The 27,085-nt window shown below is 33.1% G+C and overlaps 1 protein-coding gene across 3 annotated transcripts in view; it reads right to left on the bottom strand.

Annotated features, from left to right (window-relative positions):
- The window catches only part of Ola1 (Obg like ATPase 1), a 148,422-nt gene that overhangs the window by 45,120 nt on the left and 76,217 nt on the right, over window positions 1-27,085 (bottom strand). For all 3 annotated transcript variants that reach the window (XR_013092305.2, XM_076865797.2, XM_076865798.2), the window contains 2 exons: window positions 14,054-14,229; window positions 323-403 (listed from right to left, as the gene is read on the bottom strand). Coding sequence is in view for 2 of the 3 variants with exons in the window: in XM_076865797.2 (XP_076721912.1) it covers window positions 323-403; window positions 14,054-14,229 (257 nt within the window). In the remaining variant the exon portion in view is untranslated. The remainder of the gene's footprint in view (window positions 1-322; window positions 404-14,053; window positions 14,230-27,085) is intronic.

Here is a 27,085-nt window from a genome sequence, read left to right as displayed (position 1 = left end):
GAGAAAGAACACTTTGAAAAAGTTGGGTAAATATGAGCAAATCACTGAATAATTTATAAGTACACCTTCTTTAAAACAAGTAGGCATTTTCATTTTTATTATTCTTGTTTCCAAAAGATTAGTTGTTATGAAATACCAAGAATGAGAAAATGAGGAAATGAGGAAGGTGAGGGATGAGGAAAAGGAAAAATTAATAATAGGAATAAACAATTACTGACAGAAATAAGAAGTTTTACTACATATAATGATAAGTATAAAATAATGACAATTCTAATTTACTCTCTAAGAAATCAAAGGCAGTAATAGCATATTTATAACTTACCTCTTTGTCATTCCAATCATGATAGAAGCGAACAGGTTTCTTTTGATCCATAACCCAGGATTTGACTTTGCACATTATGTCCTATACATGATTGAGAAAAAAGCAAATATAAAATAAATACTAAGCATTTAGATATTAAATATTAAAAGTTTTCAAATCCTCAAGGATAAAAAATTTTTAAGTAAAGGGGAATTAAACCACATAATGATTTTCAGCACTGCATTAAAAAAACACCACTGAAACATTGAGGCATTAAATTTTAATATACAAAATGAAGATGTTAGCAAAATTAGTAACAGTCTGAAAAATTTCAAGACAACTCAATCACATCATAGACATAATATTAGAGTTAAAAATATTTCTACATTACCTAGTGATGCCACATGCAAGACAAACATGCTATTAGGAAATGGGGGCAGAGGGTATATTGGAAAGAGACTAAATTATATTTTTTTCTTAAAAAAATAAAATAAATGAAATTGAGCCTATTATTGATGATCTCCCTTCCAAAATATTAAATCAACTGACCAAAATCTTTTTCCTTCTGAATTAATTTTTGCCCACACCTTCTCCTTCCCACTTCTTCTGCAGCTCCCCCACCCCAACCTGCCAAAGCCTCCATTACACAATGGCAAGAGCCCTGCACTGGTGACCTCCAACCAGCTGCATTCACTTTCAGAACATCTCTCTCTGCTGGAAATCTAAAGGCCTTTTAGTTAGCAAGCTAGTGTGCATTCAGAAGGAGTAACTGCAGGAAGAGCCCAATGTGCTTTGTTTCTCTGGCCTTTCTTCACAGAAAGATTAATCATCTGTGAAATGGAAACGGCAAACAGCAAGTGACACAAACTGAACCCTTCAAGCCTTTCCTCATCAGTTTTGTGGTTCTGAATCTAAAAGCTGCGTGTGGCAAGGTTCTCCTTACAGGCAGGTGTTAATAAAAGGCTCTCAGGTCTGAAAGGTCAAACTTGGCTCTCCCAGAAGAAGCACATTTGAGAGTCATGTGGGGCTTTTTTGTTATTGTTGTTGTTTTTCTGTTACAGATAATTTATGGATATGTTTTAAATATGCATTTCTCAAAATGCACTGTAACAATTATTATTAATAGATTTCTCAGATTTCCATCAATGTGTTTTACTCAACCATAATCAATTATTCTCCCATAAATGTCTACTTATATAAATTATCTCAATATTTAGTATACTTTTCTTCCAAATCTTGCTGTTATCAACAGAAAAAATAAGGAAAAACCCCCATATTCTTAGATCCTGATTTGAAACCCTCCAGGAAAAGGACTTCCCACAGATTTTAACAAGGAAGGGGCAAGCTGAAAACTTTTAATGAAATCTAACATGTTCTGCTTAAGAATAATCACTTTTACTCTTCTATAACTGAATTTCACTCATAAATGTTTAAAAGTGGCTAATGTAACACCATTTCCTACAAGGAGAAGATCAAAGTGCTATATTACAAATGCATTATGATTAAAAAAGCCCTGTGCAGCCTTGCTATTAACTGTTCTTTAAACCCTAAAAGGCTTCCCATAGATCTCACTTGGCATTGCATATACAACCTTTGACAAGTAATGTAGACCATTTTTATTCATTGCCTAAAATTGTAGGCAATTATGTGCGTCACACTGGCCACCTGCAAATTCTGAATGCCTGCTCCAGTTGTCAGTGCAAAAAACTAATGTCGGAGGGGATTAATCTAGGGGGAGAGAGTCCTCTTTAATGGCTCCAGCAGGTGAAATGGCCCAGCTGGTTACTATGATGAGTGGCCAGAACAGCTTATGTAGAGACACGCAACAAGATTATACAAAAGAAGGAGAAAACAGTGGTACCATCTTTTTTTGGTTCCATCAGTTTTTTCAATTAAAGAAAGAAAATTTTAAAAATAGACAAAAGAAAGTCAATCCAAAAATAAGGGAGTTAAATTTTAATCATATAAAATGTGTAAAATACTCTTGTAACTGTAAACATTTTTACAAAACTAACGGGCTTCAAAAAGCACAGAATCACTAGTGAAGGAATTTGAGTACACCTCTTTAAATTAACTAGATCACTACTTCAAATATCTTATCACAATAGCATTTTGGCACAAGGTTTTTTTCTATTTTGTTTTTCTCCTCTCTTTATGCCAACATATTATACTACAAATTAGGAGGGCCCCAATTTTGATTGACTCATACTTAAAAGTTCTCAAATAGTATATTCCTTAAAGTCACATTCAAATATTTTTAGAAAAATTCACAAATTATAACCTAGTTTTTGAAAAGATGGAAGTAAAATATTTGGCACCAAGTGCTCTCAATTATCCCCTTAAAATATTTAACAACCAAGAAAAGACACCTTAGATTTACTAATGATGTCGGTTTTTACTTAAAACAGAAGTAGACTGCAACCACACGAGATTATTGCATATAAATGATCATATGTGGTATGATTTCAGTTTGTCCTTTTCTTATATAAAGTAAAAATTAATTCTAATGTTAGCAAAATGTTAAAAGATATTATATTCCCTACCTGAAAAACTCATAAACAGATAAAGCATTTGCACTTGTTTGGATGTAATGCTTACTTGACTGAATTATTTTTTACCCCTTGTGTTTGTATATAAAAGCAAATAACTGAATTTCATTAACTGAAAACATACATACTTTACCCATTTTTAGAATATAATAAAATATAAATTAGAACATAATAAAAACATAACTAACACTTTAATCTTTAATCCATTTAAAGGTTACTTTGGGATTTCATATTTCTTTACTATTTTACATAGAAATATAGATGTAAGAGAATTAAATTGAACTGTTTTGATAACTAACAAATTCCTCATTTTGAAAATAAGTTCTATATATTATGGAGATACTTAACAAAAAATTCCTGGTCATTTGAATTTTGGGGTTAGACTAAAGTTTTAGGAGTGTACTAATTCAAGAAGTAACAACATAATGTTTAAGTGTCAGAATAAATCCAACAGGTTTACCATTTACCAGGTCCATGACCTACTCCACTGATAAAATGCAGATGATATCTACTTTGTTGTATAGATCAAAATAGATAATACGCATAAAGTGTTTAGAGTGCTTGCCTAGCACGTGCCAGGCTCTGGGTTCAATCCTCAGCACCACATAAAAATAAATAAAATAAAATAAAGGTATCGTGTCCAACTACAACTAAAAAATAAAAAAATATATATTTTTTTCTCTTGGATGCTCCTTTACAGCACATACACAACTCTCCAATATGTACATTACTCATTAGCCCTTCTCTTCATATTTCTCAGTTACTAACAACACTGGCTTTCTTGGTAAATGTCACATCAGGCTTATAAAAATTCTACAAGAATTGGTTTTTGCTTACAAAAAATCTTTTAAGTGCAAAAAACCCCCTTAATCCAAACTTACTTTGAATACCTTGTTCTACTTCTTCTTACCCATAATCCTACACTTAATTTTAGGAATGCTCTATTTCCTAGATGTATTTTATTATTGTTATTAATAGTAACTGCAATGTGTTTAGACTCTATGTACAAATTGCCTAACTTCCATAGCTAGTAAGTGGTAAAGCTGAGATTCAAATGAACATCTAAGTGACTGGAAAGTTAATATTCTAACAGCCTAGGCCTGTCTTCCTTACAGCTTTTCTTCTTTGTTTAGTCTAGACATTCCACATTGTTTTATTCAAAGTCCTCATTTTCACTTAGGTTATCAAGGAAATTTAAATATTTTTATATGGACATAATATCTGATTATTAGTTCATATATTATAAATCGGTAGTATTTCTCTTTTCATATACAATATCAGAATCTAGTCGGTTGTTTAATAGACTTTTCTGGACTACTTACTAGACTTCTTTATTTTGAGTATACTTCAGTTTTCTCATAGCAAGAATTATTAACCTATGACCCATAAACAGATTTTAGGGGATCCCAATGCCTCGAAATTATATGGAAATTTGTATGTTTATGTGTTCTTGTGGAAAAATGGCACATACTGTCAAAATACTTTACTTTACATGGGCACTTTTACCTGCTGAGCTAGCTACATCCCATCCCCCACCCCTTCTTTTTCCTAGTACCAGGGATTGAACTCAGGGGCACTTAACCACATCCCCAGCCCTTTTTTGTATTTTATTTAGAGACAGGGTATCCCTCTGTTGCTTAGCACTTTACTAAGTTGCTGAGGCTGGCTTTGAACTTGTGATCCTACTGCTTCAGCCTCCTAAACTGCTGGGATTACAGGCATGCGCCACCACACCTGGTACCCCCATCCTTTTTAATTTTTGAGACAGGGTCTCCGTAAATTCCTCAGGGGCTTGCTAAGTTGCTGAGGCTGGACTCAAACTTTTGTGATCCTTCTGCCTCAGCCTCCTGAGATACTGGGAGTATAGGCTTGCAGTACCATATCCAGGAAAATACTTTTCAAAGAGATCCATGATCCCCAAATTCAAGAAGCATGATTATTAGTGACTCTGTTGCAATATTCATATAACTTACAATAGCTAAGTGAGCCAATGTTTTAATTCCATATATTCCCAAACCAGAAGTTGAGACACTGACCCCAAACCAGCTTCAGCTAGATCCTGCACCGACAACTGATCTATCCTGATTAATACTGTATTGATGAAAATTCTACCCATTATAATGTTTATTTAATACAATTCCAGTTAAAATAATAAAAAGGATATTGAAGAACATTATGAATTCAATATATTATTATTCTAAAAGAATTAATTGGTTTTGCTTGAGGGTAAAAATGTTTAGAGAGAAAAATACATGAATTGTCCTATTATATTTAATATAAACCATAAGACTACAGTAACCAGAATTAGTGTGATATTATCACAAGAAAAGACACAATCTAAAAGGGCATTAATTGGAGATTTGATAATAAATCATAGAAAACCGATACAATGGAACACTTTGTATTTATTAAGACAAAATGTATATTTGTGTAGGAAAATGTCCAAAATACATTGCTAAGTGAAAAAGACAGGTTCAGAATGATGGATAAGATTATGATTTTAGCACTAGATTTGAGTTTAAATCTTGAATCAACTACTTTTTTCATGGCTACATAACTATGAGAAAGTGACCTAACCTCTCTTGAGTTTATTTCTGTAAAACTGGGACAATAGCTATATAAACCCTATATAAACTGGGGTTATATACCTCAGTGGTAGAGCACTTGCCTAGCATGTGTGAGGCACTGGGTTCGATCCTTAGCACCACATAAATATAAATAAAATAAAGGTATTGTGCCAACAATACCTTTATTTTATTTTATTTATACCTACAACTAAAAGTATTTTTTTAAAAAAACTGGGACAATAACTTGAACACATGGTGATCACGAGGATTAAGGATCATTGAGAAAAATATATACAATAATTGGCACAGTTCTAGGTACAAAGTAAATATTAATATTTATGGTAGAATGTATAATGTAATTCCATCTGTGGTTTTGAAACTACATAAATAGGTAGACTATGTAATGAAACTGGACAGATATCACACTACATTATTAGTCACAGAAATCTCTAGGTTAGATTCCAGAGAGTGTTTCCCCTTCTTCCTTCATTTTAAAAAATACAACATTGTTTAAACTTTTTTTAAACCAATGAACATCATTTTGGAATGGGTGGGGTGGATAAAGGTACATTCACAGAGTGGGAGTATGAGGGACTTCAGCTAGTCTCTGCCTGCCATCTGTAATCCTAAGATTCCATGGCTAAATGGACAGACATGGCACAGTTGATCAGGGAGGTTGACTCATATTCCATAATAATGATAACTTCCAAGTCTGACATTTCTCTAGCCTAGCCAAACCTGCCACCCTAATATTTGATGATGATATCCCAATGAGATGACTTGTGCTGGTTACGTGGCTTTAACACAGACAGCAATGATGCACTCAGACCAAAATAATCGGGGAAAGTCTTCCAGCTCAAACTAGTTTCAACAGAAATCTACTAATACAGCTTCTTCCAACTCCTCCAGTTACCTCTAATTACCAAATTGAGGAAAACTCAAATTAAACTTTCTCTCATAAAACAGACCTCTATTGTATACTCTAACCGACAGAAACATATATATACTATTTGAGTTGTGATTCTCAAGAAATAGTATTATCCCATCATTATATACAACTTTAATGCACCAATAAAAAATAAAAAACAAAATAAACAAGTATTGGGTCAATGAATATCCTTATGGGGAAGAAAAAGAATCCTTACTCACCTCCTACTATATACAAAATGTAAAGTTTTTATAGAATAAAAAGTAAAGCTCTTTCAGAATAAAACACCTGCAAGGTAACATAGACGGTCTTTATGACCTTGGATTTGACAATTTTATTATTTTTTTTCCTTGACATAGTTCGGAAGTGTAACTATGCTTGTTTGTCTTTTCTTTTTATATATACATGACAGTAGAGTGTATTTTGACACATTATGTATACATGGAGTATAACTTATTCTAAATAAGATCCCATTCTTATGGTTGTACATGATGTGGAATTTCACTAGTGGTGTATTCATATATAAACATATGCCTGATTCACTTTATCTTTCTTATTGATAAATGTTTTTTAAAGGAACACAAAAGCAATAATAATAATGAAGATTATTTTTAAATTGGACTATGTTAAAATGAGAGCATTTCTGTTAAACAAAATCAAAGTAGGAAAACAAAAGTCCAAACTGGCACACAATTGGTACAGAAGAAGATAACCAATGGTCTATAGATAAGGCTTAAGAGGAGGAAATATTTAGTATAACATACAATCAGTAAAATGTAGGATATAGCTCTACAAACTATCATGGAATAAACACATCCCTATAATTACAACCCTGACCAACAAATTGAACATTACTAGCAGGGTAGTCAAATGGTTCACTTTTCTCCAGAGATAATCACTATCCTGGTTTCTTTGCATAATTAATTAATTTGATACTGAAATATTTAAAACTGGACTCATACAATATAAGTAGTATTTTGTATCTGGCTTCTTTAGCTTCAATATTGCTTGAGAAATTAATCCATGTTGTTAACCTGTAGCTCTAGTGTTTTTCTCTGCTGTATAGTATCACTATAGGAAGATTCCAATGTATCCATTCTATTGCTGATGAGCAGCCAAATTATATTTTTACACTATTTAGAATAAAGCTGCTGTAAACATTCTTACACATGTATTCTGGTAAATCCTTGCACCCATTTCCCTTGAGTATATACACAAGACTGGAATTGCTCAGTCATAGATCACATATTCATGCAAACTTAGTATATGTTGCTAGTCAGTTTTCAAAAGCAGATGTACTGATTTTACTTCTATCAGCCCTGGATGCAAATTCCATTGTTTCAGTCTTTCCAACACTTGGTATTATCAGTCTTTCAACTTATGTAAGTACATGGTATCTCACCATGGTCTGAATTTCTGTAGTGACTAACAGGGAATTTGCTTCATTTTGCTGTCTTTTTCTTATTTATTGGTAGGAATTCCTTGCATACTCTGAAGAAAAGTTCTTTGTCAATGCTGCAAATACCTCTTTTCTGTAAGGCTTACCTTTTCTCTCTCTTGTGGAAAAAGAGAAAGTGGATAGGTAAGAATATCTGGGGAAATATTCCCATGCACTGTAATATCAGTTCTTACATGAGTTTGTTCCTTTCCTCTCAGGGTATATATAAGTTGTTGATTCTAAAGCAGTCTGGTCTCAAATGAGTATAATATTAGTTATAATGCTCCAACACAATATGTACTTCTGTATTATCCTGGAACAGCTTTGTACTTCCTAACTACTATCCTCAAATAAATAACAGAGAACACTGAGGACCTACAAAGCTCAAGTCTCATTCCTTTTTATAAAGAATACTAAACACATTGTTCAATATGGCATGTGGCTCCCAATCCTTTTCCAAAGGAACATGACTCAGTTCACAGCTTCTGCTGAGAGGACAGTTCTAACAAAGACAGTCTCCTAGTCAGAACTAGTAGACACTTGACTCTATTTAGTTGTCTCCTGCAAAAGTTCTGCCAAAATGGGAATTCACTGAGACAAGGTGATGCTTGACTTCAGGAATCTGAATTAGGAAATACCGAGAGAATAAATTTGGAGACTTAAGGTGAAAGGATACATTGAAAAAAATACAGAGCAGAGTAAGCATGACGTTATAAATAACTAATTCTAAGTAAGTAAAAGTCAGGGAAAAAACCATAACACAGGTGATGAATTTTAGTGGCAGTGCTGGGGATTAAACCCAGGGCTTCATGCATGTTAAGCAATCGCTCTACCACTGAGATATATCCCTAGCCCTCATTTTCCAACATTGTCTTTCTTAAATAGATTTAAGATTAAACCTTATCTTAATGCTTTGGTTTTATGGGGTGAATTATGACCCCCCCAAAAGGATATGTTGAAATCCTAATCCCCAGTACACAGAATATGACCTTATTTGAGAATCAAATAAGATGAGGTCATAGGATGGGTTCTTGATCCAGTATGACTAACGTCTTTCCAGGAAGAGGGAAATTTCAATAGAGACACAGAGAGTAGGTAGCCATGTGAAGGCTAAGGTAGAGACTAGAGTTATGTCACTACAGGCTTAGAACACTTGGGGCCAGTAGAAGCCAAAGGCAAGAAAGGATTTCAACCCTACAGGTAAGTATCAGGGGCCCTGCCAGCACCTTCATTTCAGACTTTTAATCCTACTGAATTGCAAAATATTAATTTCTTTCATTTTGCAAGTCATACACTGTTGGCACTTGTTATGGCAGCCCTAGGAAACTAATACACTTACTTGGTGGATACCAAAATGAAATGCTTATCGCAGTCCTACTTTCCTACAGTGTTTCAGTTTTACTTGAGACAGCAAACCCACTACAAAAGATGTCATCTATGTCAGACTAGATCTACTTTACCCTTAGGAAAGATTCTGTTTTAACATTTAAAAGTAGGCTTATTTTTTTCTACAGGATATCTAATTGAAGTTTTTTCCTGCTTATTAACAAAAATATAAATGACATTTAAATCTGGATTGGAAATTTCACAGTAAGAGGTTTGAATGTTAAATTTCTAGAAGATCATTCAGAAAATAAAGGAGACTCAATTAAATGAACAGGGAGAGGGGATCAGCAACATTAAAGAATAATCAAGTAAATACCTAGTGAACAAAATGACCTACCTACCTTTCTTATAACTTTCCCTTTTATATCTATCACATATACATTCAGACCATATTATGAAGAACATAGAAAACTTTTTTAAAAAAGAAACTCCCCTATAACAAGTAGTTGATATCATAATCATATAGGTACCTTCTTTCTACAGAGAAAACTAAAGATAAATTCAAAGAAAGAAAAAATACATAACACCAGCAAATTAAATTTGTAAAACAAATGAACAACTAAAAATAAGTAGAATGATTACGACAAAAAATGTAAATGTACACTGGGTAAAGAGATGAGGAACACAGACTATTAATGCCTTCTGCCCCCATCTCTATGCCCTCAAAAGTCCTGTACATGCTAATGGCTTTATAAGGCAAATATCTTTAACTTTGCCTAAGCACTGTGCTCTGATAACATAGATATCAAGCTTCAGGGAATTAGCACTCTTCTAAAAGTAGCCCATAACCAGTAACTGATGGAAATTGGGTGATAATCATGTTAGCTTCCTTGTCCTTTCAGTAGAAAATTACAAGTCAAATTGCTTACCCACAGATATCTACACTGTTTCCAGAGGTCTTCAGCAGGACTGAGTCCTAGCTATCCACTGTGGAAACCTGCTCATTTACATACTTTGTATTGTTTTGTTTACTATCTCAGTAAATATACCTGATATATACCTCTCCCAAAGAAACCTTTTGTACTCTAATCCTTGCCTCAAAGTCTGCTTCTGAGGAAATCCAACCTAAGATATATAGACTAGATTAAATGAGTTATGTGTGTTCACTGGTTTTGTGTTTCAAACTGGCACACTCCTAAGAACAGTCATCAGAAATTTCTTCTGGGTTTTTTTGTTTTGTTTTGTTTTGTTGTGTGTGTGTGTGTGTGTGTGTGTGTGTACACACCATGGACTGAATCCAGGAGTGCTCTGCCACTGAGCGACATTGTCAGCTCCATTTTTCTTATTGAGACAGGGTCTTGCCAAGTTGTTCAGGCTGGCCTTCAAGTTGCAATCTTCCTGCCTAGGACTCCAGAGTTGCTGGGATTACAGGTGTACGCCACCAAGCCTAACAAGAATTTCTTCTTAATCTTTATTTATAAATTACATGGTCTCTACCATATTTCAAGTTAGTGAAGGTAGAAATGGTCCTTATACTTATGCCTTCTCATGTCTGCATAAGTTCACATCTCTTACAACATTACTTTTCCAAGTTCAAACAGAAACCTCAAAACACTTTCATTCAGTCCAAAGACAAAATTACAGTTTGATGAATATAGGTCACAAATAGCAAAAGTCAATGTATATGATTTTAACTCTCTCTTTGGAGGCCACTGGAAGGAAATAATTTCCCTAAATAAATTAACACAAAAACAATACACTGCTATAGGAAGAGATCAAGTAACAGAAGTACAGCAGGTAGAGTCAAAGTGCCGACCTACAGATGTTAACAGGTAAGACACTATTAACTGTTTGATTTATGACAAAGACTTCTCTGAAATAGAGAAAGGACTGTCTTTTTAAGAAGTGGACCTGGAACAACAGGCCTTCCACATGGGAACAACAGTAACAACAACAACAACAAAAAAAAAACAAATTGGATGACTATCTCAGCATCATCAACAACAACAGAATCAATTCCAGGCGAGAAGCAAAACAATGAAGATTTTAGAAGACAAAACAGGAGATTATCTTGTTGACCTTAGGTAGGAAAGATTTCTTAAGACAGAAAACACTAACCTTTAAATTAAGACCTGTTCATCAAAAAATACCATAAAAAGAAAAAAAGAAAAGCCAAAGAGCAGAAAATAATTGCAATCCCCTTACAACAAAGGCCTACTGTCCAGAATATATAAGTAATTTTCAAAAAATTAATGAGAAAAAGACATTAGTTCAATAGAATAATGAGCAAAAGAGTTAGAACAAGTACTTTACAAAAGTAGATGTCCTCAAAGGTCCAATAAACATTTTCACAGGAGTTCAACCTTAAATAGTTAGGGAGCTGCAAATCTGAATCACAAATACCAAAACTATCAAATTGCAAAACAAAAACTCTGACAATACAAAGTGTTGACAACAGGATAAATTCTCTTACGCTATGAAAATAGTGCTATCCAAAACAGTTGATGATATATACACTACTGACTGACTTCTAGATACATACCAAACACACAAATATATACATACACAAATATATACATTACAATTCATATTGAATTCAACATCAGGCAAAACTCATTCATTGTATTTTAGATGGTATATGTACCATCTGGTGATATTTAAAAAGTAAAAATAGTATTACTATAAAAATCAGAACATTGGTTAGTGATGGGGAAATGTGGGGGTACTCTTATTTCCTGATATGTAAGGAGTTTTTTTTTTTTTAACTAGTATTTGTTTACAACTGTACGTTAAATGATAAATATGCTATTAGTGTATGTTTTTGTATGTTATATTTTATAATTTAAAAAGAAAATGTTAAATAAAAAAGGCAGAACAAAACATTGGCTCTACAGCTAGCCTGATCTGGTTGAAAACTTGATCTTTGTAAATGTTAATCTTCTCTTCAAATTGAATTACACATAAATAAAATTCTATTTTTAATAAAAAACTAAAAGAAAATTTTATAAGCCATTTGTTTTTACTGTATGTATAAATATTGAATTTGCTATATAGTATGCATTCTCAATGGGAGTTAATACCTTTCCAGGAAGGGAAAAAATTGGTTCTTGGTGTCAGGGGGCATATATATGGTCCTCAAAAACTCAACCCTATTTGACAAAATCCTATTTATTAGGATTAAATACTTATTAGTATTTAACTTTTCTCACTAGGGAGGAATTAAACTAATTAAATTCAATTTTTTTCCCTAACAGTGGTAATAATAACAAAAAGGTTGAAAAACACTGAACTACAATTTGTTTTCAAGCAACTCAACCTAATAATAAGGAAAAACAAAAGGTAGAATAACAACACTTCTTGGAAAAATTAGGCTATATTTTCTATCTATCCAAAAGAGCTTGATATTGAAAGGGAAAATGATTAAGGAAAAGGTGTTGGGCTGGGGATGTGGCTCAAGCTGTAGCGCATGCATGCGGCCCGGGTTCGATCCTCAGCACCACATACAAACAAAGATGTTGTGTCCGCCGAAAACTAAAAAATAAATATTAAAAATTCTCTCCCCCCCCCACTCTCTCTTTAAAAAAAAAAAAGTGTTTCAACTTTCCTGTAAACATAAGTTCAAGAGGTGCTTTACAAATGTTGTATGTGAATTTGAGGAAAATAGTTAAAAATGAGAAGGAAATGTTGTTACAAGCAATAACACATTCTAGCTTTCTTCGATAGATAAACCAGGAAATGGTAGCCTAAGAATATCAGAAGAGTCTGATGCCCTTTCTCCCATTTAAATAAAACAAAGATTGGCAAACTTACTTTTAAGTTAGTCAACATTTCTGAAAGATCTATGGATATCAGGTAGTTTCAAGGAACAAAAGGACTTACTCTGATTACAACCATGCTGGTTGGAACAAATGAATTACTTTCAACCCCAACATCTTTCCCATAATTTTTCCCTTTTTTTAAAAGGAAGGTATGTGTATATTGATGTGTGTGTGTATAAGATTTTGTTTTGTTTTGTTTTGGTGGTGCAGGGTATCTAATACAGGGCCTTATGCATATTAGCTAAGTATGTTACCATTCAGCTACATCTCAGTCCCAGGAATGTTTACTCAAACTTGTAATACCCCTCGCCATTCTAAACCTTGTACAATTTCTTCAGACAAATCTCTCCATTTTCCATTCTATACAAAGAGGAAATAGATAATTTTAAAAGTTAAAAGAAGTAAAGCAACTTGGGCTTGCTCAATACCAAGGAAAACAATAGCACAACACAGGTTTCCTTATCCCAAATCCAAGTGTTAATTTTTAACCTCTAGTTATTGACCATTAGTGTGCCCAAATTTAGAATTAATTCTGTAATTGATTTCTTCCTTAATACTGAAGTTTTGCAAATTTATTAAAAATAAATGAGGAAGGGGAAAGATGGGAAAATCACAGTTTCTAAAAATAAGAAAATTAAAACAAATGTATATATTAAACTTAACATAGAAAAATTAGAAAGAAATATCATCCCATGACAAAGATGCATTTAAAAGTAACAATGATTTTTAAAAGATATTAATAAGTAAGAAAATGGACACCTAAGGCATGGCCTTTTTTAAAAAAAAATAAATTCCAAGAAATTCATATCCTCAGTCATTTATTTAAATTTGGTGTTTTTCATCATAAAATCATACTTCATCAAACACTAAAATTCAAAGGTCTGCATTGTAACCACATAAACACTCCATATTACTAACTATGGCTTGCCAAGAACACATTATATAGACTATCATCATGACCCTTGATTGCTCAAAAAAATGAAGTTTCTCAAAAAAATTTTTATCAGTAATAACTCTTGCATTCTAAAACCCTGTAACAATTAGATGTTTTATGTGCTTTATTTTTATTATTTTTTAAATTAAGAAAAAATTTAAGTTTCTAAAGAAGCTGTAAATTTTTACTTACATATTCAGGTTTTAGTTTTTTATCTCCTCCTCTCACAGCCACCTTTTCTAGTTTATCTATAATGGGCCCAATCATTTCCTCATCTTTAAGCTGAAGCTCTTCATGTATTATTTCTATATCTCGAATGGGATCTACACTTCCTTCAACATGCGTGATATCATCATCTTCAAAAGCACCTAAAATGAATTAAAGGGAAGCAATTTAATAAACAAATACAAAAGGTCATTATGATTAAAGAGAGCAGAGTGGAAGATTTTTAGATGTGAGCAAATAGGTTTAGTGAATAAATTATTCTGAATTGTATCCAAGTAGGACAAAATATTTTTTTCCCATTTAGTAATAGCACTGACAGCAAAACAGTTCAAGAGCCTCAACATTTCAAAAACTGACTGAAATAAATAAGTAAAAGTATAGTCCTTACAGAAAAAAATTATGTTCCAGAACTACTGGCATTTCCAAGTTTGGTACATTAAAGGTACTGAATTCCAGGCATGAAAGACTGAAGTTCTAAACCACACTATTAGGGTTTCCAAGGGAAACCAGATTTGGGGGGGTGGGGGCGGCTGAAATCATCTGGCAGACCTCTTCCCTGCTTCAATCTACTTTATCACTGTGGTTCTGACGGTGATTAGATAATGAACCACTCAGACACACAATTTACACAGCAGCTAATTTCATCGTCCTGATTTGAGGGTATGGTTTTTAGGGGGCTATCAAAGAAGCAGATGAAGGTGCATTTGTCATATATGAGTGACAACCATTCACACTATCTGAACAAAATGGTGCTGGCCCTTATTAGAAACACATGCTATTATCACATATTTAAAGTGCAGTTGAAGCCATAATTTCAAATTGCCAACTGGAAACACAAGGGTAAAACAACCAGATATTACTGAAGCATGTGTACTGACTTTATGCCCTTTTGAAGACATAATGTGGCAACATAATTCAACTGGGATTTACTCAAATTACCAGATAAAGAACAGTATCACCAAAAAATGAACAAATACGAAGAAATATTATAAACAGAAAGCAATGATATATCCACAAAACAATAAACACATTCATAAACAAATTAATTTTATTAAAATTACCAATTTGATTATACTCCCCAAACAATATATTTTCTTTTTTTTTTTTTATTGGTTGTTCAAAACATTACAAAGCTCATGGCATATCATCTTCCATACATTTGATAACAATATATTTTCTAACATAAAGTATCTTTACTTTCAAGAGAGGTATCATAGAAATTATAAGAGTTTCCTTGAGTTTGGTAAGACAAACAGTAAATATAGTTCATTCTTAGATACCAAAGACTTGGATGTTCTAAAGACAAATTACAAAGAGTTTTAAAATAGCCAGGCATGGTGGCACATGCCTGTAATCCCAGCAACTTGGGAGGCTGAGGCAGGAGGATCACAAGATCAAGACCAGCCTCAGCAATTTAGCAAGGCCTATGGCAACGTAGTGAGGCCCGAAGCAATTTAGCAAGACCCTGTCTCAAAATAAAAAATAAAAAGGGCTGGAATGTAGCTCAGTAGTAAAATGAGAAGAGAGAGAGGGTTTTAGAATATAACTTCCTAGAATTAAAAATAATGAAGTTGTTTGTATCCTAATGTGGATTATTCAGTAATAATAAGTATATTATTGCAATTAGAATATAAGTATTTAAAATAATATTTGAGTACTTTTGGTATATAAGTATCGCCTTATATAATGTCAAATTCATATAAACAAAATTAGTAAGAAATAATGAGGTGTATTATATTTTACTAATAAGCACAATGGACCCCCCCACCAAGCATATTATTTATTTATTTATTGTGATGATTTGAGGCATCTTACACAAATGTTACAACCAAACAAACAAATAAAAATTAGCTTCCTGGCAATCTAAGCAAAATTAGTAACTGGTCAGTTATAGAAATAATAGCCGTCAATGACATTCAGAATGAAAAATAGGGCCCAATGATTGACTATAGTGATGTTTTCAACAATATTTTTACAGTGCATTAGCAGACTTAAAATGGCAATTTCTTCATTACAATCCTCAATTTTAACCAAGTAGGTAACAGAGAAGGAGTTAGTGACTGTGATTCTTTTGGAAGCATATATATTATGTTTAGTCAAACTTCTTTGTCATAGTTGTGTCTCACTTTTAACTTTTTATAATGAACACACTTTTTTTTTTACAAAAACAAATCATTCTTTTGTTTTTATTTAAAAACTATTTACTTTTTAAAAAATACTGATTTTATTTATTTATATGTGGTTCTGAGAATTGAACCCAGTTCCTCACACATGCTAGGCAAGTGCTCTGCCACTGAGCCACAACCCCAGCCCCCAAGTCATTCATTTTAAAACACAAGTAGCAAGTTTAAATCTTTATTTTTCAAATGATTGTTAGAAAATTACCCATCAACTAGACTTAAATTATATTCCATCACAAAGAGTTCTTATCCAGGAATCCTATCATGTTTCCTCTCACAACAAAGTATGTCCTTTTTTCAAACCATCTTGATTTCACTCCCATTTCCTATGCTTTTCCCTTCTCCTCTGCTACCTGGCAGATGACCTTGTCTTTCTCACTTCATAAGGAAAAATCATGTCATTTGTAGAGAACCAAATCTCCTTTCTGATTCCCAGCAGTAAAAAGGAAAACACTATTTATTATCCCTGGTCAATCTCTCTACCATTTCTGTTCTGGATCCTATTCCTTCTCACAAAAGCTACTCTGTAAATGAAATGTTTCTTGTATTTCCTGAGACCTCAATCTATTACGTTTCTTTCTCCTCTATTTGCATCATCTCCATTTTCATTAAAACTTTTCCAAGAACATTCAAGTAGCTTAAGATTCTGCATAAAATCGATTATGTCAGTCGCCCTGGACATTAAGTCCCACTCCAGCAACTGTTTACTTTTTTCCAGTTCAGAGCCATACTATCTGAAAAGCTGTCTATGCATACTCTCTCCACTTCTTTATTTTCTATTTATAACTCAACCCACTGTAGTCTGGCATTTGCCTCTACATCGCTACCAGAAATCAATCTCAGAAAGGACCCCACTGATTTAGCCTCATAATGCTAAATCAAACAGCTATTCTTTAGGAAGGGACTGTTCGGTAGCATCTAACTTCAGAGCTTTGAAAGTCTCTTTCATTGCTCCTTTTAAACCATATTCTCCTGATTTTCTGTTATTTTCTCTAGCCATTTCTTTTGGGGTCATTCTTTTTTCTATTTTTGTGATACTAGGGTTGAGCCCAGGGATTCAGGAATGCTTAGCAAGCACTCTACCACTGAGTTACAATCCCAGTCCCTAGGTCATTTCTTTTCTTGCTGTACTTCCACATAAATGTTGATGTCTCTTAACTCTCTTCTCTTACCCCTTTTACATTCTAAGAAAATTTCCATAGAATTCTTCTGTGTTTCCAGTATATTTTGAGGCAACAATAAAATGAAACCAAAAGACTTTTTAGTTATATAAATGATTTCTAATATAAGATCTATTCACGAAGTGAAAAAATGCAAAGTATCAATGTTTATACTAAAGTTGTGAGTTAAATGATAAATTGGCTATTTTCAGTGATTACAAATGGACTGAAAATTGATTGGTTTAATCAATTCACTTTTATTCCATAAAGTCCTTCACAGTTTTATTTATATAATCAGAAATAAAAATATATTTTGAAATCCAGGTCTTCAGAAAACGAATTGCTGTGTATCAGTTCATACATTTAGGTTGTATTCAGTTTTCAAAGAAAACATCCTTGGCTGGACAACTAAAGTACATTGTAAAACACCTGGTATATCTTTTCTTGCTGTATAAGTATAAGCTTTACAGCAATATTTTATAAACCATCTGTCACAGAAACTTTAATATGCCAAATAGCATGTTTAGAGTTTTTGTGGTGAATAAGAGGATATGGAGTCAAGATGGATCTATATACTTGTGTTTTTTCTATACTCTATACCAGTATAAAATGCAGAGATAAAGAATTATTTGGTATATTAACTTCTAGGCTCTCAACCCATATACAAACCACTTAATTAATATTGACTAAGCAATGCCTTGCTAAATGTAAGTTTCCTCAATAAAGAAAGCTTCCTTGTACATCCATCAGTGTGCTAAGTCTGTAAGAACTAAAAACAAAGATCAAAACAATAGGATTTCTGGTCTTAATAACATATAATCTAGATGGGAAAACAAACTAACCTATTAAAAAGGGAGAGCAACACTCACTAGCAAGGACCTTAAATATAATTAATAATAGGTAATCAGCAAAGCCTTTAAAAATGAAAAATGTTAGTATAGGTAAATAAGTTAAAAGACATGACAAGTAACAGGGAAAAGCACTGGATAAGAATTAAAAGTATGAAATAAACAAAACTCATTGGTCATAGTGAGAAATTGTATTGGAGAGAAGTAAAAGATTCATTACATCAGGTATGGGTGCAGGATAGGGAGTCCAGATATCAGTGTTAAGTCTGGATCTCATCTGCTAGTCACTAGGGAGCCAACAACGGTTCTTATATTAGTAATAAACAGAAAGCAACATTTTTAAAAGACCAGAAATAGGGAACCAGGTAAAAGGGAATTGCTGTACTTCAAATATTGAGAAGAATTGTACTAGGATATTGAGAGGAGACAAAAAGACAGGATAAAAAGTGAGAGAACAAAAGAAAACAATGTTATCTAGAGAAAATCAATAAGTAGGAGGTGAGGGGAGAGAGAAAGGGGGAAGAGGAGGGAGAAAAATCACCATAAGATTTCATTATTGTAAAGTCAATGCATGTAAAATTAAAAGCCCAAATGAGGTATGAAAACAAAAGGTGTTATGTAACCAAAGTATAGACTCTAAAAAAAAAAAAAAAAAAAAACAAACAGAGAGAGAGAAAAATATTACACAAATGTGAAGATCTTAATAATTCAAAATTTCAGGATATCCTGTATGCTACATTATTTCATATTACTTTCCAGTTCGTCCTGTAAATAGTAAATGTTGGGAAAAAAATAGTAAATGTTGGTAATATCTATGCTGTAATCAAGAGTTCCACCAAAATCAGTAAAAGGCTTGGGGCTACATTTCTAAACCAGAAGACATATTATTAAATACAATGTTAAAAATCAAGACGAATATTCTTCTCAAACAAAACAAAACAAAATTTCAATCTTCAAATTTCTAGACCATTCTTCAATGCAAAGTCCCATCTTATGTCTAAACTCTGGTTTCCCAACTTCTTTATAATTGTGTGTGTGTGTGTGTGTGTGTGTGTGTGTGTGTAAAGTGATGTCACTATGGTTGCCTAGGCTGGTCTCAAACTCTTGGATTCAACTGATCCTCCCACCTCAGACTCCCAAATAGCTAGGACTGTAGGTGTGTGCCACCACACTTAGAAGCTCATTAATATTTAAAGAGAAGGGATTTTTTATTTTATTTTATTTTTTTGTAGTGCTAGGATCACACCTGAAGCCTCAGGCATACTAGGCAAGCTCTCTAAGAGAGCCATACTTGCATTGGCGATTTATTTAACATCTATAGTGTCATTCATAAACACTGGAATATGCAAGTTATTATTTATTTTTTATAAATGAATGACAAAATTATTACACAGGAGAGGAAAGGAGAATGTAAGTTATTTATTGCGCATTCTAAGTGCTCTGACTTAGAAGTGCAGTTTAAGCCCCAATTTTCAGATGTACTTCAAAACTGGAGTCTTAAGATAAAGTCCCTGACATCTTGACAAAAAAAAAAAAAAAAAAAACACCAAAAATCTTGTTAATTATTTTCTCCAAAATTTAAGAGTTCATTTAAACTAAAAACAATATTTTAAAAGCAGTGAATAAAAAAAAAATTGGGTAAGAAGGATGAGATAAAGTAGGCGAAAAAAATAAGCAGTCATAAAGACATGGAAAAAATGTTAAAATTGGAACTTACATCAGTGTAGCATCAAGCAAAAAAGCTTTTTGGTTATGACTGACATCATTTAACCAACAAGAAGCAATACATTACAATATTATACAATATAATTCTTTTAAATGTATAGAACACCAGAAACTCTGCCTAACAGTTACTGGTATTATACTTATATTGTAGATAATTAGACATCCGTACCATTAAGGAATCCTTACAGTCACTTAAAAGTTATGAATTATAACCTAGAGTCAACACCTGTACTTAATTATATTCAATTGCTCAAAGATTTTACATTTTTAGTTGCTGTAACATATCAACTCTTTCCAAAGAAGTAGGCAGAAAAGAAGTACCTTAATGAGAACTAGCATTCATTTCTCAACAAGATTTTCACTTCTTATTCTATATTACATGATAGACACTTTAAATGTGTAAAAGGCAAATTTAATCAATGATATTTTGAATTATTACTAATTGAGATTCTGCTCTACTTCCAATATTGACCCAGTTGCTTTTGCTATATTTACTCTTCTCGATAACGATCTCACTAACTTCCTAACAATTATTTGGTTTTCTGCCAGTAGAAAAAAATCCCTGTATAATCTGGCCCATGCCACCTTCCATTTTCACTACCACCCACTGTCCACAAATCCTTACCTCAAGCCAAATTCTCAGTAAGCCCTGAACATTCATTCCTCCCGTCTGTCATTGTATTATTTATTGTCTATTCCTATTTTGATGCCTTAAAGATATGCATTTTCTCTTATAAATTACATCCATCCTTAAAATGCATAGCTTAACATCACTCCATCTACAAAGCAATTCTGGAGAAGTTCAGATCCCTGCCATCCCTGACTTGCAGAAGAGCTGTAGAAACTTCTTTGGAATAAATTACAGTAAAAATGATGCTTATTAAATATATTGCCCTAAATATGACTTCTAGGTTAAACATATTACCCTAAAAAATGGTTTCTGAGAATTTTCCAAGGAGTAGTGTAAGGGAGAAAAAAGGCAAAGAGGGATATTAACAAAAACTAGAAAAATTCTTAAAAATTCTTAACCAAACTAAAAAGGTTTGGGGACATAGCTCAGTGATAAAGCACCCCGGGTTGAATTCCCCAGTACCAGTACTGTTAGCAATCAATGAAGGGGTCAAATACAGTTGCCATCATTCAAGAAACAGACTAAACAGCAAATCAGAGCTTTAACTTTTCTAATGTTGATACCCATAATACCACATTGTTGATATGAGTTGGAGTTTCTGTTTTTTAACTTCCATGCTGTTACTCATCCTTCTAATGGAAATGTTCTTCCTCCCCTTTTCTGCCTTTCAAAAACTTGCATATACAGTCTTGTTCACAGCCTTAATTAAATGTCACCAAAATGACATCTCCATGACAATACATTCTCTGAGCATACCCTATATTTGAATTGCTACAATAATCTATTTATTTGATTTGTAGCAAGTACATCTAGTGTTAGAACAAGTGACTCTACTCCTAGTTACCTAAACCCTAGAATTATGTTGTGCCCCCCCCCCAACCCAAGACCATCCTAAATGTCTGTCTGGTTCCCATCAATCAATGCCTTGATCAGAGTTGATACACAACTGGGAATAAAGTAATGAATAAAGGAATCAATAAGTGCATAAATACTTCAAGCATTTACTAGCACTCAGAATTTAAAAAAAAATTGTTAGAGAGGAACTATAGAGTCTAGATGAAGCTAAACATGTAGCACAACAAAGGATAAATTTCACAGCACATGGTAAGATATACAACAAGCATTTCAAAGAAACCAGTGCTAAGCATATCAACCACATAAATTAACAAAGAAAGAAAGCACAAAACTTATTATAGACTGCAGACATAAGCAGTTTCCTGTACTTTATCTCTTCACATCTGAACTCAACTATTGGTGATGGATATTCTTTTAGGTTACAAAATGCCTATGAAGATTTCCAAAGAAGTGTTCTTGTGACCCTGCTTTTGCTCACTTGTTTGCCCACACTCCCTTTAAATGATTCTGTTATTTATGTATAAGATACATAAAGCTTGCAGAGGGACTGATCACAGAGTACTGGATTGTTGAGTACTGAAAAATTACATGAGTTGGGCATAGTGACACACACCTGTAATCCCAGCAATTTGGGAGACTGAGGTGAGAAAATCCCAAGTTCAAGGTCAGTCTCAGCAACTTAGCAAGGCCCTCAGCAACTTAGTGAGAACTTGTCTCAAATTTAAAAAAACTAAAAAGGTTTGGGGACATAGCTCAGTGATAAAACACCCCGGGTTGAATTCCCCAGTATCAAACAACAACAACAACAACAACAACAACAAAAAAAAAAACAAAACAAAAAAAAACCAAACAGGAAAACGGCCAAATCTTAAAAATACAAAACTGAATTAGCACTGAAGAGCAGCAGCCATGCTACCCAATGGCTGTAGGCCTGAAGAAGGCAGAGAACATGAGCAAACAGAGGCATAGCTGTTGCCATGGATGACTTATTAAGCATATCAAGTTTGTGTGGGAATGATCCTAAAAGTGTTCAGCTTTGCCCAATAAGAGCAGTACCTCATGTAGCTGCTCTGGGTCTCCAAGGACACCCTCTAGTTCCCAAGAAAAGAGTGGGGACACACATTCATGCAGAGAGGGTAAGTAAAGCTAAGAAATGTCCTGGCCACCATGAAGAAAGTGGTTGCCAACAAGGGCCAAGCCCCTTCTCCCCTCTGTACATTAAAAAAAAAAAAAAAAAAAGCTGAATAGGATCAGTGTCTGCTTTCAAAGATGTTTACAATCTAATAAGGTAGAACAATCAGCACATAATAAATAAAAGAAAGTAAACCCAAGCGGAAGGTGAGACAGGGAGTCAGTATTCAGTACAAGTTGATGGGGAAAAAAAAGCCTCGAGGTTTCAAAGTAGAACATTAGTGTTATACAGAAGCCATTTGAAATTTAGATTCAGATTCACATACAGGTTTTGATGGAAGTACAAATTATTCTTTAATCCCATATTTAAATGTACTGATGCTGTGAGAAGAAATAAATATTGTCTCTGCTTGAGTTTGAAACTGGTGTTTAAATGCTTGAAAACGTAAACAGTGACAGGTATTAATCAGTCAAGTAAATGGCTGGCTATTAATTTTTAAAATAACCATTTTATAGCCTTTGTTCATAATATCACTGGATTCTGACTTTTACTGAGTTTTCTAGGATACAGAAGGCAAAATAGAAGGAATGTAAAAGAGAGGACTCACCAAGAATATATGGTGCCAGAGAGGGTTTGACTACATCCACTTTACACAATGGGGATCATATCGTTGGATCCAAACATACAGTACTATGAAAAATAGATATCCTAAAACCAGACAACATGCTTCACAAAATAATTACATCCCTAAATACAATAACCTACTGTTCTAAAATGGGACTAGAAACACGAAAGAAAGCATAAGGCCTGGAGAGATTAAGGACAGGCAAGCAAATACATTCTTTGGTTGTGGATTGTACAACAAGGTGGGTCACTGTACCCCGCTAATCTTTCCAAGAAACCCATTCTAATTGTCCCAACAAAAGGAGGGATTTTTAGAATGCCTACTGTAATCTTAAAGTCCTTGACAGGTCACAAGATCGTCATCACCACTGATAGTTAAGCCAGAGCAAACAATCACCACCAGGTGGTGCCAAATCAAAGCCAGAACCAGAATGGATTTGGATGGGCTTGAACCTTGTGATATCCATCACACCCCTGTAGCTATCAGTGCAGGTTTACCCCTGTCATTTCAGTCATCTGGTGAAAAAGTAACTTCACATTTTATGTAACGGAAACTTCTGGACCCACAAAACACTGTAGCAGAGAAGGAGTGGTTACTGTGTTATATTCTTTTAGGAAGAGGGGGGGCAGTAGAACTGGATTTGTGTAAGAATACTAGTTACAAATGAATGAATTTTTAAAAATTTGCTTTATGCCATTTCATTAATATAAACTCAGATACAGTCTTAGCAATAATCAGGAAATCATAAAGAAGAATTCAGTGTACAAAGAGTTAAGGCATAATTGATACTTTAAACAGTAAATATGAATATCATTAATGTATTAAGGCTTTCACATGGCTCTACTAATTACCATGATCTTCAATTAAAGTGAAATGATATGGGGTTGGGGTTGTGGCTCAGTAGTAGAGTGCTTGCCTAGCATGCTGGAGGCACTGAGTTCAATCCTCAGCACCACATAAAGGTAAAATAAAGATGCCCTGTCCACTTAAAACTAAAAAGTAAATATTAAAAAAATTAAGTGAAATGATATAATATCACTAATCCCCCTGAAAAAAGTTATGATTCTACTAGCTCTTTTGTCTTCACAACTATTTTGTCTTTAGAGCATAAAACATGGATTACAGTAATAAAGACAACCTCCTAACCCCCAATGTAAAATTAAAACCAAAAAATTTTTTATTGATTAAAAAAAATAAATAACAGTGGAATGCATTACAATTCTTATTATACATATATACCATAATTTTTCATATCTCTGTTTGTATATAAAGTATGTTGACACCCAATTCGTGTCTTCATACATGTGAAACCAAAATTTTTGATGTTTCTCTAAGCTCCTTTAAGAATCCCCTCAAATTTTCCAGTGAAAGACTTCATGGAAACTTATTGCCTTGCATTTCCATTCTATCACCTCTACCACAAGATTTTTAGCACTGCTTATATGTTATACCTGTCAAGATCTGATGACTGTATGTTATGTATTCATCTGAACAGAACCACTACACTTAGTTACAGGCTATCATCAACCAATTCATTCTCTTGCTAAAATCAAGTCATCCAATTACTCCTTGACTAATCAAGGCTGTTTTGCCTTTTTCTTTTTTCAAAAGGTACTCAACAGCATAAACAGTTCACTTACAAGAAATGGAAAGGGGCTAATCAGCAGAATTATTGTTTTGCTGCTACAATTTGCAGTATTTAAATTTAGTTGCTGATTGGACTGAAAGTTTTATGATATAGCATATGAAACTAGTTTAATACAACTGTGATGCTGTGTAGCTTGTATTGTCTTGGCATGGCTATGTTGTTCTACTTTGTAATATTCTTTATTCTTTAAAATAAGGATATTTAAAGGTAAGTTTCAGTCTATTTTCCCCTGTTTTATCAACAAAGTTACCTAAACTATTAATTTCAGAGCATTATTTTTAAAGTTAACAACTGTGTGCATACCTACACATGTTTGTTACATGTGTATAAAAACCAAAATCACTTGGATTGTTTTAATCCAGATCTGTTTTTGGCTTCTAAGCAACAAAAACTGAGCAGATATTATTTAATTGTGATTTAAGAAAACAAAGTTTATCTAAAACACATCTTAAGTAAGTTACCTGTCATAGAATAGTGAACATTACATTTTTAAAATGGGGAGTGTCTGAATAATAAGAATAATCTGAGGCTGGGGTTGTGGCTCAGTGGTAGAATACTTGCCTAGCACATGTGAGGCCCTGAGTTCCATCCTCAATGCTGCATATAAATACATAAAATAAAGGTCCATTGCCAACTAAAAAATATTTTAAGAAATATTAAAAAAGAATAATCTATACAAAAACTATAAAATTAAATTATTTTCCATTAGTATTGCTACTCGTATCTATACAGAATTACTGCAAGAATACATAACAAAGTGACTAAAACTGAAACACTAAAAGAAAATCTTTTTAGATTGTTGTTTATATTTATTATAAAAATTATTTAAAGAAAATTCATCAAACCATGATTGAAATAATCAGAAAATTTTGAAAAAAAATCGGGATACAGTCTTTTAACTGAGATTTCCTGCATTAAAAACAGAGACACCATGAGAATAAGAAAGACAGTAGGGTGAAGTAGATATAACTTTCCTATGCTCATATATGAATACACAACCAGTGTAACTCCACAACATGTTCAACCACAAGAAAGGGATCAGAATTTTAATGAGTTCTACCCTGTATAAATATAATGTGTCAAAATACACCCAGCTGTCAAATATATCTAAAAACAATAAATAATTTTTTAAAAATACAGAAATACCTTAACCAAAATGACAAATTTGACTTTGTAGAAAGAAGTAAATCAATTTTTAATAAAATTATAAAATGTAACACTAAAATGTCATGGCATTTTAAAAACTTTAATCATGAACAAATTCTTCATGTTGTAAAACAATCCTATGCACTAAACATCAACCAGAACATACATCAAAGAAGGAAAACAGAACAGATGCAAATAGAATTAAAACAATTTCTGAGTCTCTTATATATGAATATAAACAAATAACATTACATGTAAGTAATTCTTCATAGGCTTATATTTTGCATACTAAGATGTATCTAGAAATGAATTCTATACAGAATTATAAAACTATACTTTCACTATATGTCTGATAGTCTCATTCAACACATACATAAACATTTCAGAAAAGTCTTAATTTCACAAATGCATTGATAAGGCATGTCAGTACATTTTAAATGATCTTTCCATCATCTTAAAAAATGCTAACATTTTAACAAATTTTTATAAAAGACTCAATCTGTATGTATGCTGAAATTCAAAGCAGCAAGTAAATTAAGAACCAAAATAAATTACAGAGCACTAATATTCTTTTTCTTTTTTAGCACTTATATTCTTTAACGAATATTTCTCAGAGTAGGCACACCTGCCAACATATTAAAAATAAGTAAAAATCAACTAAAGTGATAAATCAAATGCCATAGTAGACTTGACTTCTTGAGACAGCATTTTCAGCCGTCTTTTGTGGCTTTGTTTGGCGCCATAGTCCTTTAAGTTTTGTCTTCATAAAGCCCTAACTAGTTGTAATCATTTGCAGCCTAATTGTGGACATTTATCTGCTTTTCTTATGCATAGAACATAGCTATTAAAGCTGAATGGTGATGGTGTGAAGTATAGGTTAAATTGGGTGAAATTAAAGCAAATTACTCCGGGATGTGGAAATCTGAAAATAGAAACCACCAATGATTTGCAACCCTCTTGATGATCAGCTTCACAGAACCCTAAACGACAAGAAAACTTACATATTTTAAAGTTAACTAGGTTTTTAAAAATAATATGTATAAATGTAT

The sequence above is a fragment of the Callospermophilus lateralis genome, chromosome 9 (genome assembly GCF_048772815.1).
Source record: "Callospermophilus lateralis isolate mCalLat2 chromosome 9, mCalLat2.hap1, whole genome shotgun sequence".
Taxonomy (NCBI): Eukaryota; Metazoa; Chordata; class Mammalia; order Rodentia; family Sciuridae; genus Callospermophilus; species Callospermophilus lateralis.
This window is presented reverse-complemented; position numbering and strand designations above follow the sequence as displayed.